Here is a 12,439-nt window from a genome sequence, read left to right on the forward strand (position 1 = left end):
AAAATCCCAAGCAGGATAAATAACAGCCTAGAAACCAGAATTCAGTGAACTCTTAAAAACTTGTCCTAACTCTCTTTGAAATTCAGCTGCTGCTTTCAGTATTTTACCGAAGTGAAGATGTTGGTAAGCCTATATCTAGGATTCTTTTCAAACTTTCTATTAACAAACATCATTTGTTTTGCTCTTTCTGTGAAATGTTTTCCTCTCAAAATCTCAGGGACCGCCTTCTGCCGCATGAATCCCAGCGACCAGTTAGGTCCCACAGAGTGGGCCTTCTCCGGGTCCCGTCAACTAAACAATGTCAGCTGGTGGGGCCCAGGGAAAGAGCCTTCTCTGTGGTGGCCCCGGCCCTCTGGAACCAACTCCCCCCAGAGATTAGAATAGGCCCCACCCTCCTTGCTTTTCGTAAGCTCCTCAAAACCCACCTCTGCCGTCAGGCATGGGTGAACTAAGATAATCTTTCCCCCTAGGCTTCTACAGTTTATGCATGGTATGTTTGTATGTATGATTGGTTTTATAACAAGGGTTTTTAGCTGTTTTAGTATTGGATTTTTACATTCTGTTTTTGTCACTGTTGTTAGCCGCCCCGAGTCCATGGAGAGGGGCGGCATACAAATCCAATCAATCAATCAATCAATCAATCAATCAATCAATCAATCAAATAACTCCTTAATGATTATCTAAATCAAAGGTTAGACTACTAAGATGTCATTTTTCTCCCCCAAAGGCTAAGAACAATTTTAGAATCCAATGTAGATAAGAAAAATGAGACCTCTTCAGCATGGTTGTCAATCAACCAGTAGATCATAGCTTAAATTATAAACTTTATTGCAAGTAAACTTACTGGTCTATTCTGAGAGATGTATACATTAATTGTACTAATATAAAAGTGAACTAATGTTCACTTTTTATCAATTCCACCTTATCGGCATACTTTCCCATACTGATACCTTCCAGAAATATTGCAGTTGCAACTGTTAGTTTTAAGAACTGAAGTCCCAACACATCTAACAGCACCAGTTGGAGGAAAGCTATTCTATCGTAATGTTAAAGCATACTTACGATCCACTTAGAAAAGCTGTGTAGTTGGTGGCTGAGAAATTCTTCACCTCTCCAAAGGCCACATCACCCATAGTGATATTAATGATTGAATCCAAACCGTTTATAAATCTTTAAAAAGTTTAAAAGTTGCATTAAAAAAATTGAAAGCCGTTTAGCCATTTATTATCATCAACTGATAGAACAGGTAGTCCTCAACTTACGGCTACAATTGAACCCAACATTTCTGTAGTTAAGGGAAACGTTTGTTAAGTGAGCTTTTGCCCCATTTTACAGCCTTTTACAATTGTGCCTCAGTTGTTAAGTGAATCACTGCAGTTGCTAAGTTAGTAACAAAGATGTTAAGTGAATCTGGCTTCCCCATTGGCTTTGGGGATAGTAGAGCCTTCCAAGACTGTCTTCAGAGTCAAAGCAATTAATCTCTGCCACAGTATTTAGTTCCACTCTTATCTTATTGCTTAATAAAATTAAACATTAACCACAATAAAATATAAATCTACACAATTAATTTTTATTACCTGATCATGTTATTGCCTTGTTCTGGTTTTTCCGTGATGCCATCTATAAACTAAGAGGGAGAAATAGCTTGAATAATGGTAATAAAATCCACCCAGAACAGTTATATTTCTTTACACCATAGGCACTTTCATGATTTTGTTCACAAACATGCTTATATCTGAATACCACTAATATTTGATTAAATGTTGTATACAGATAATGACTAAATCAAACAAATGTAGTGGTTGTTAGTTTGGTCTGATGTATTCTTGTACAGTGCTTTCAACCCAACTTTTTGTATTGCTTTCTGAAGTGCACTGCATGAATCAATCAATCAATCTTAATTATGTTAAACAGATATATTAAACTTCATTTTAATCACAATTAAGGTCAGAACAAAGTCCTGTCAATCAGGATTTCAAGCCAGTCCCAGCCCTGATATAGAAAAGAGCCTGATTAACTTTAACTATTAACAAAGTCATGAGATTATAGAAATAATAGAACACAATGTGCATAATATTCTAGGTTTTAAAATACATAAACACATACCATTCATGTAAGCAGGAGATAAAGGAGATCTGATGAAATATAATTTATGTTGACACTAAAATATATCCACCCACTTCTACTCCTTCAAATCAATCTTGCCATTATTTCGTCAGCAGTCCCCTCATATTGCTATTATTATATTTTGATCCCATTTTTAACCTTATTTTTAATTAATAAAGTTCATAAAAAATACTATACATAATTTTAAAATGGGCCTGTGTATTTTTCAATACATTTTTGATATGTTAGCTTTTTCATACTTATCATATACAGTGATACCTTGTCTTACAAACTTAATTGGTTCTGGGACGAGGTTCTTAAGATGAAAAGTTTGTAAGATGAAACAATATTTCCCATAGGAATCAATGGAAAAGCGATTAATGCGTGCAAACCCAAAATTCACCCCTTTTGCCAGCCAAAGCGCCTGGTTTTGTGCTGCTGGGATTCCCCTGAGGCTCCCCTCCGTGGGAAACCCCACCTCTGGACTTCTGTGTTTTTGTGATGCTGCAGGGGAATCCCAGCAGGGGAATCCCAGCATCGCAAAAACAAGCTCGCTGGCAACGGAAGTCCGGAAGTGGGGTTTCCCAGGGAAGGGAGCATCAGTGAAATTGCAGCATCGCAAAAACATTGAAGTCCTCGAAACCCCACCTCTGGACCTGTGTTTTTGCGATGCTGAGATTCCCCTGAGGCTCCCCTCGCTTGGAAACCCCACCTCCGGACTTCTGTTGCAGCATCACCAAAACATGGAACACGGAAGTCCGGAGGTGGAGTTTCCCATGGAGGGGAGCCTCAGGGGAATCCCAGCAGCACAAAAATGGGCGCTTTGGCTGGCAATGGAAGTCCAGAGGCGGGGCATCCCAGTGGCGGCGGTGGGTTTGTAAGGTGAAAATAGTTTGTAAGAAGAGGCAAAAAAATCTTAAACCTCGGGTTTGTATCTCGAAAAGTTTGTATGACGAGGCGTTTGTAAGACGAGGTATCACTGTAATTTAACCCATACACCAAATGATGGAAAAACTGATTTCTAGCATTTGGCTATTGTCAATCTGGGTGCAATCTCCTCTTTTTGAGGATCTTATTAATTCCACTAATTCCAACTTTTCTGATATTTCCTTTCATTTAGGCCCAATCAGTCTTCCTTCAAAAGTATGTGTTATGATTTGCTCATTCCTTTTCTCCATTGGATCAGACCGCCTTAATACATTTATTTTGTGCTGATTTCTCTTTTTTGCATTTGATCTATATTCATACATTCATTCTTGACTTTATCTCTTCATACTTTACTACTTACTTAAATATTCCACTCTACAGCACTCAACATATATGGTTCCCCTGACATACCGTAACCAACACTAGTTTCCAGATAACATTAGCAGATGTCTTCTTCCTAGGAATACACTCTTTATATTTCAGTGTATCATGCTAAGTACAAATTCCCACAAATGGGAAGGCAGGAGAATTAAGCTATTACTTAGATACATGAAATCTTATTTTAAATGTGGTTCTTTTGTGATCGTTTATCAAATGTATTCTGCTTTTTTTGTTGTTTAATTCATTTGGATGGATTTTTTATTTATTATAATGATTTACATACCACCTCTATGCCCAAACTCTGTGTATATTCTACAGCAGCAGTCCTATTTATCACATTCACGTTTTGTAACTCATACATCTAGTGCTAATTTTAATAGATAATAAATTATCTAAACAGAACAAATAATCTTTAAATAAATTTACCAGCTGTGCTTCAATGGTGGGTTTATTTTTTATTACAAGAGTGTGGCGTTCTTTCCCCAAATTAATCAATTTTTCTGACAGAGTTTCATTTAGATATGTTATATCAATACTGTTTGGTGTCTTCATTTCATATGTGATATATTCCGTCTGTAAATAAAAATTAAAAAAACAATAAAACAGGCATTCTTTGCATGTAACTGAATAGTTTTCATATTTGCCAATTAGTAATTATATTTCCTATTTTAAAGTTTTGATACCTAGTCAAAAAAATCTTGCATTTGATCAATTAAAATCGTTGAAATATGATCAGATTTTATTGTTATTAATTTCCTTCTATGGTATCTCCCCAAACATTTCAGTTGTACACCTGAAATTTAACGTCTGAATATGGTTTCATTTTCCTTCTGTGATATGTGATGCTTACAAGAGGTAAAATCCTCTGTTTGCTTTCCTAGCATGTATACAAATAGGGCTCTCATCCAACTCTGGATGAATGAATTGAAGAAACATAGAAAATGCTGCCTTGAGGTGCCTTACATTAAGGCATGAGAGAAATTATAACTTTATAACTTTGTAAGAAACTTAAAGGTTTCTTACCTTTATCAAGTACTATGCACAACTAATTACTAAAAGGGAGGCAATAGGAATGGGGAAACAGAATGGTGTTCTTCTAAAAATTACTAATTCTAAATTTAGTTCTATATAGGGAGAAGGAAGGAAAAGATGTGCAAAGCAGTACAATAGTTATAAATACTGATTTCAATATTGATGAGATACTGTTTGTAGGCTCCAAAAAGATATTAATTTTCATGCCAAGTTCCAATTTAAAAACAGGCAAGTTTAACTGCTTTTTATTTATGAGATAGTATGCAATGTAGGAAATCATGGTCTATGCTTGAGAAGGTGTATATTCACAAACTGTCTTTTGACTAATAATATATTCACTGATTTCTAATTAATGCTGAGAAATGTTTCCTCATTAAAGTACATTTGTTTTGAAACTGGAATAAAATTTAAAATGAAATCATAAAACATACCGCATTAAATTGAGTCAACTCAATATTCTTTCCATCAGTAACAATGTTTGCATTAATGTCTCCCAGATTTATTATTTTGACTTGAAATTGGTTTTCTGAAGGAAAGACTGGAAGAGTTTTCTGTGGTAGACAGAAACAAACAGAAAATGCCAAACTTGACCTTGAAAGTATATTGAGAACTAGTAATGTATATTGACATCCACAAAATGTGGCTTTGCACTACTAATGGCAGTTTACATTGTTATTCATGTTATACATGCAACCCTGTACAATGTTGTTACTTACTCTGGGACTGGATCAATTGGTATCAAACAACACTCGGCTCAACGACTCATCTTCTGCAACAGTTTAAACTCAATTTATGGTCTACAAATCAAATAACCTTTTTTCCAACCATGACCACAGCATGATTGACTTTTGCCTCAATTTACATCCTTGCAAAGAGGGTTGTAATAATGGGACAGCAAATTATAGCTTTAAAAAAGCAAATTATGATTTCATAGCTGCCGACCTCTCATCTCTTGATTGGCATCTTATATTCACTGACTGTAATACTGCAGAAGATCATTATAACACTTTTTTTGTTTGAAGTCAAAATAGTCATTAAACTATATGTACCATGGTAACCCCAAATTAAAAAAACCCAAAAAAACAACCCCAACAAATTACCCATATCAATAAGTAAGCTCCAATCCAAAAAAAAAATCCTTTTGGTGAAAAAAAAACTGGTTAAGTAGCTGACTTTAAAAGCTGATACAAAGCCTTATGACACTAAATAAATGCAGAATGTACCAATTACCACTGCAAACAGGAGAAAACCCACCCAAGCATTCTATAATTTTGTAAGCGCCCAACTTAAAAGACGCAAAAACTATCCCATCATTAAAAGGGTCTAACAGGGAAGATTGTAATGATTAAGCCATTAAGGCCAACCTCTTCAACACATTTTTCAATTCAGTCTTTGTCAACAGTAATGGCTTCTGCTCCTCATTTCCTAGTCATACAACAACAAATTGCAATGATCTGTTACTTATTGATTTTACAGAAGATAACACTGAAAGGGCATTATGCAACCTAAAGCTATCTTTAATTCCCCCATCCAACTTTGTAGGGATTCTATGAAATTCACAGGCTAAGATAGGAGTAGCAATCTGCAGCTGTGGGCAGCCCCGGCACCTTGCTCTGTACTCACTGGGACCATTATTCTGAGAAGAAGACTAAAGACTGGTGAAGACTTCTGGATGTAATTTTGCTAGATAAGAGAACACACACCAGCCAATATTATGTTATTTGTCTGCAAGACTGATTTAAAAAAAAAAATCAATAAAACAAATCTTTCCTTATTCCTGTCTTAAACATAGCTAGAGTGCAAATGACAGGAAATAACTTAATTCCTCCTGTCAATTCTTTGCCTCTGCAGTCTCACTCCCCTTTTCAAAAATCAACCTTTGTCAAAGACTTAGGCCTAATCTAAACTAGATATTTTCAAACTTTTTCAGGACTGTTTGTTATAAGAATTAAATATGAAAAAGCCCCAATTCAGTTTGGTGGGGCTTCCGAATACCATAGTGACTAAAGGGTAGGCTATTTCTCCTTAAGAGACTTGGGGAGCCTTTTAAGTCCCTGGCAGAAAGTTTTATTTTTTCTTTTTTTAAATGTACCCTCTCTGCAATGGACTAAGGAAGTGGGAGGGAATCTCTTCTAGGAAGTCAGTTTGAAAAATCCTGATATAAAGGGTCATTTGGGTAGTTTCTGTTGTCATTATGGTTTAAAAAGATGTGTTTAAAAAACACAGTTGATCGATAATAAATGGCTTCAGCCAAATGCTAACCAAGAGTGACCAAAAGCTTTTTGTGTTATCATTCATATTTTCTGAAAAATGGCCAGGAAATCATAAATTCTGCCGGGGTATGTAAACTTATGAGCACAACTGTAATTTAAAGCACTCCTCGACAGAATTTGACTCTATTTTTACTTACATCAACTTCAACTTGTACCACAGCAGCAATAACAAAAGCCAAAGCTGCCAATAGCATGCCAACCGTCATCTTTCTCAGAGGCCTAGAACAGAAAAAAGGAGAAGGCGCTATTCAGGAACACTTTAAAATAAATACTACAAACATTAAACCAACATTATGACCTATAAAGCCCTTCATGGCATTGGGCCAGAATATCTCCGGGACCGCCTTCTGCCGCACGAATCCCAGTGACCGATTAGGTCCCACAGAGTTGGCCTTTTCCGGGTCCCGTCAACTAAACAATGTGTTTGGCGGGACCCAGGGGAATAGCCTTCTCTGTGGCGGCCCCGACCCTCTGGAACCAGCTCCCCCCAGAGATTAGAACTGCCCCCACCCTCCTCGCCTTTCATAAACTCCTTAAAACCCACCTTTGCCGTCAGGAATGGGGGAATTGAAACATCTCCCCCGGGCCTATACAGTTATGTATGGTATGCTTGTGTGTGTTTGCTTTTAATAATGGGGCTTTTAGTGTTTCTTTTAAATTATTAGATTTGTTATATATTGTTTATTATTGCTGTGAGCCGCCCCAAGTCTACGGAGAGAGGCGGCATACAAATCTAATAAATAAATAAATAAATAAATAAACATTATTGAAATAAAAATAATTATGGGCTTCGAATTATATTAAAAAATACACCATCATACATAATTAATTTATACCGTCTTTAAGTTCTTTCATTCAACCTACTTAACTATTGAGAAAAAATATCTGCAATATCAAAGCTTTTAGCAAAGCAAAGAAAACCTTTCCAAATTAGTTTTAAAAAATTACGACGATCATGATGATGGTTAGTCATACAGTCAGCCAAATGTTTAGTCTGTGTTTGGCATTTTTGTCCACTATCAAATCTTTCCCAAGCATTTGAAATAGGCAGACTATGTGTAGGTAATCCATAGTTATTTTTACAGTCTAGGACTGGTGAAAACCTGTAAATCAAGTCTTAAACAAAGACCTAAGGATTACTACTATTACCACAATGTGAAGACACAGCTGACATTTTTTAATGTTGGTCTTCATATACAGTACATCAAGTTCTTCCCAACATAGTAGATATGTGGATTAAGCAGTACATCACTTTCGATCTGATCTAAATGTAGCTCATAAAAATCATCTACCACGATGTCCTATCTGTCAATGAATACTTCAGCTTCAACCACAACAATACACGGGCAGACAATAGATGCACGGAAGCAAAAAAGCGGCGATTTTTGCGCAGCAGCTGAATCTCATGCAAGCATGTAAGTGCATGTGCCAGATGCGCATGTAAGCGCTCCGTGAGTGCCAATTACTGACGGCCCATCATTGCCTGGAATGCACTACCTGACTCTGTGGTTTCTTCCCTAAACTCCAAAAACTTTAACCTTAAACTATCTACTGTCGACCTCAACCCATTCCTAAGAGGTCTGTAAAGAGGTGTGCATAAGCGCACCAGCATGCCTATCGTCCCTGTCCTACTGTCCTCATTTATCTGAATTGACTTTATTTATATTTATGTTTATACCAGTACATTTTGTTTTATATGTTATATCCTATGTAATATGTTTTGACAAATAAATAAAATAAAATAAACAGATGGAAATTATATCAATGTGCAGATTTTCTAAGTGCATGATTTTTTTAGTGTGGCACCCAGTGTGCCAGTTACGGCTAGTTTGAGCCATAATGGTTCGATTTTTATTTTCAGATCTTGATATTTTGTGGTCTCCTCCAAGTCTTTGTCTTTTATTCTATTATCCCCTGAATAGTATCCCCACATCAATTATTCACACTTTTATCTTTTCAACCACAATTATGTCGCTAGAGCCTAGATTTTATGTGTTATCTGTCTAGATTTTATCAGTATGTATTCAAAAAACCCCATAATATTTTAATCTATTCAGATTTAACTATTTTTTCATATGTTCCCAACAAATTTTCATTACTGATACATATTAACTTTCCAGTGAATCATTTTAGTAAGTGTGTTATGTCATTATTTATAATGAATTTGTATAATCTTCTTGTCTTAGCTGAGTATATGATCAACCATTTCTTCTGTTTCTTTGCACAATTTGCACTTTGAATCATTTGATGATTCTTTTCGATCCTAACCTTGATTATATTGGTTTATTTATTTATTTATTTATTTATTTATTTTTATTTATTTGTTTTGTCCAATATGAACGTTTTAGTGGGTGTGTGGGTGTGTGTATTATATATATACACACACACACACACACACACACACATATATATATATATATACACATAGTAAAATACATGATGAAAGTTATAGAGGAGATACTCATAGTAAAATATATCTATGAAAGAATAAAAAAGAAGATATACGAATAGAACATATCAATGAAAGAATAGAAGAAGAGATATAGGAATAGAAGAAAGGAATAGGAGATATAGGAGAGAGCAATAGGACAGGGGACGGAAGGCACGCTAGTGCACTTGTACTCGTACTGGTTCTAATAGCTTGCTCTTTTGCAGCCAAAATGAAGCCTTCGGTTTCTTTTTTTAATGTTCCAGTTATAAACCATTGCCAGATTTCATCTTTGTTAACTCCCCTTTTGTAGAAATTGACCATGTAATGCTTTTCCTTGCCAGCTTTCTGTTCATGTTTTTATGACATTATTTTGATTTTTATGTTTTTTTTCTGTACATATATTAATTTTTAACTTGCATTAAGAGTACGCCCCGTTCTCACGCGGCCTCCATAGCCACAAAAAATTCCGTGAGAACAGGGGTTCTTTGGAGAATAGTTGTTGTTGTTGGATATTGGTGAATGCTGGTATGTCAAGATATGTAGTTATTTTTCATATCAAAGTATTTTTACTAGTTATGTCTCCTTTATAGTTTGAACTGTTAAGTAACCCGTCGTTCATGTTACCATCACTTCAGGATGCAGTTAAATTTCATGCATTTTAGACTTTGATACAATTTTCTACTTACAATTTTTAAAAGTTCATATTTACTTACGTGAAATTTATGCCACACTTTTTAATTAAAGGGTAAATAAGAGCATCTACAACGGGAACCATGATTACAATGAGAATTGGATTTACAGTCTGTTATAGGAAGAAAAAAATAAGAAAATTAATAATGTTCAGAAAAAACTAAAATGATATTTAAAAATAGCTCAGTCCCCCCAAAAGTATAAAAAATCCATCTTACTGTACCTGCATCTGGTCTGGTTGAATCTGAACAGAACCCTAAAAGGAAAGGAAAAAGAAATGGATGCATTTCACTTACAAAAACAAATAAAAACTTAATTTAATAATTTGATTTGATTTAATTTAATTAGCACTGCCTTAATCGAACAAGGGGAGTATATATGGATCTCTATCAATTGAATGCTTATCAATTGCTGGGTGATAAGCTAAGGATAACTTTTCAGGTAAAAATATATAATAAAGACTCATTTAGAATTTGATTGAGGGTTGAAGAGTAAGAAATAACTTACCAAATTTCCATCCATAGTTGTGGCTTGCAATGTCCATCGAGATCCCTTCAGAACAAAAAGTACAAGTTTTTAAGCAAAAATACTAATTAAACATTAAATAATAAAGCACATTAAGTATCTGCATTATATTAACAATATTTACATTGCTGTTACACAAGTCAGTGGTAGAAGAAAAAAAGATTAACAGCCCATATTGTTATCTAGAAGTGATAAGTGAGTATGTCATGAAAATATAAAAGTAAATTGAATGCCACATAAGAAGCTTTGATAAAACCCAAAAATATAGCATCCAGAATGAAAAGGGATTGAATAAAATAGGAACTGAATACTAAAGGGAATGACCAAAATGAAATAAATACTTTGAGATGCTTTGATCATACGGAGATAACAGATGAGGATTGAATTATAAAGCATATATATGAAGGAAGAGTAAAGGATCAAGAGAAAGAGGAAGTTATGGTTGGGTAGAGTTGATGATAACTTCAAAAAGATAAAGGTAAAATTTTTAAAGAACAAAAAGCTACTGTGTGAAGCAGTAAGGCAGTCTCAGTGGAAGTGACAATGGGTTGAGTGTTTAGTTAGATTTTGTCTTCTACTTGTTCCCAATTTTGTTTTTGCTTACTACTTTATACCTAATTTTTTGCGCTTTGTATAAGGTACTTTTTTCAAACAGGAAAAACAGTAGGGTGATGGGAAATATGGAAAGATGAATGCAATTTTATTAACACTATAAAAAACTGAAGGATGAGGTATACCATATCTAATATACAATCACATTGGTGGTCCATTGGACTATATTTTATGTATTTTATTCTGCAGTAATTAAAATGTTCTCATAGAATTTTTTAAAGTCTATCTCTAACACTAAATTCTAGCAAGAGAAATAATCTTTGTTTCTCACAACTTACCTGCTGATCAAAAAGGGCCCAAAACATAGGAAGAGGAATGTAGAGGAACAAAACTTTCAAGACCATCTTAACTTCAGTAATAAGCCGTTTCTATAACAAACGAACCAAACAAGAAATGTTAAATAGGTATCTTCCATATTCATTTGCACTTGTTTTGTTTCAAATATTAAATATTTAAATTCTGCAAAATGAGGCCACTCTCCAAATACAGATTGAAATAAGCACCAACAAGGCATCTAAACCATTGAAAGGTACCAAGAGTCTTCGGAGAGGGGTGGCATACAAACCTAATAAATTGAAATTGAATAAAGAAAGTATGATGAAGAATAGCAGTAGATATGGAAGAGAACTTTATTCCTATTATAAAGGTGGGGTGTTTCACCCACCCCTCAAAATAAAGACTACACTATAGAGCAGTGATGGTGAAATGGCACGGGAGTCGCAGGTGGCACGCGGAGCCATATCTACTGGCACACAAGCTGTTGCCCTAGCTCAGTTCCAATATGCATGTGTCTGCCAGTCAGCTGATTTTTGGCTCACACAGAGGCTCTGGGAGGACATTTTTGGGTTCCAGAGAGCCTCCGGAGGTGATGGGAGGACATTATTACCTTCCCCCAGCTCCAGGGAAGCCTTTGGAGGATGAAACATGAGCTTACTGGGCCCACCAGAAGTTGGGAAACAGGCCATTTCTAGCCACTAGGGGGCCTCCAGGGGGGCGAGTGAAGCAATTTTCACCCTCCCCAGGCATTGAATTATGGGTGTGGGCACTCGTACATGCGCTATAGCGCACGCCCACGCTCTTTTGGCACCTGAGGGGGGAAAGGTTCACCATCACTGCTATAGAGGTAGTTCTTGGTTAACATTCATTGATTCAATGACCATTCAAAGCTACAGCACTGCTAAACAAATGGTACTGAGGCTCAGCTCCTGAGGTTATGGCCAATACAGCACCTCTGCAGTCATGTAATCAATCAGTATCTACTTGGCAGCCCATCACACTTTCATTCAGGAAAGGAAGTACTTCTGCTTAGTGGATATTGTCAACTGCTTGAATTGCTGTGAAGGGAAAATAGGTAAATTCATGGAAGCTAAAATAAGCTGATCCTAATGGGTAGATATTATTTCATTAATCAAACTCAGTATTTTTTTCTCAGCATCATCATTGTTGACTTAATGGGTATTAT

General features: G+C 35.7%; 1 protein-coding gene across 3 annotated transcripts in view; it reads right to left on the reverse strand.

Annotated features, from left to right (window-relative positions):
• The window catches only part of SLC15A1 (solute carrier family 15 member 1), a 47,001-nt gene that overhangs the window by 6,260 nt on the left and 28,302 nt on the right, over positions 1-12,439 (reverse strand). For all 3 annotated transcript variants that reach the window (XM_070751196.1, XM_070751197.1, XM_070751198.1), the window contains exons 11-19: positions 11,256-11,345; positions 10,348-10,392; positions 10,064-10,096; positions 9,864-9,952; positions 6,857-6,938; positions 4,878-4,997; positions 3,841-3,987; positions 1,578-1,627; positions 1,063-1,170 (exon numbers count right to left, since the gene is read on the reverse strand). In XM_070751196.1, the coding sequence (XP_070607297.1) occupies positions 1,063-1,170; positions 1,578-1,627; positions 3,841-3,987; positions 4,878-4,997; positions 6,857-6,938; positions 9,864-9,952; positions 10,064-10,096; positions 10,348-10,392; positions 11,256-11,345 (764 nt within the window). The remainder of the gene's footprint in view (positions 1-1,062; positions 1,171-1,577; positions 1,628-3,840; positions 3,988-4,877; positions 4,998-6,856; positions 6,939-9,863; positions 9,953-10,063; positions 10,097-10,347; positions 10,393-11,255; positions 11,346-12,439) is intronic.

This window comes from Erythrolamprus reginae, chromosome 4, assembly GCF_031021105.1.
Source record: "Erythrolamprus reginae isolate rEryReg1 chromosome 4, rEryReg1.hap1, whole genome shotgun sequence".
In the NCBI taxonomy this organism is placed as follows: domain Eukaryota; kingdom Metazoa; phylum Chordata; class Lepidosauria; order Squamata; family Dipsadidae; genus Erythrolamprus; species Erythrolamprus reginae.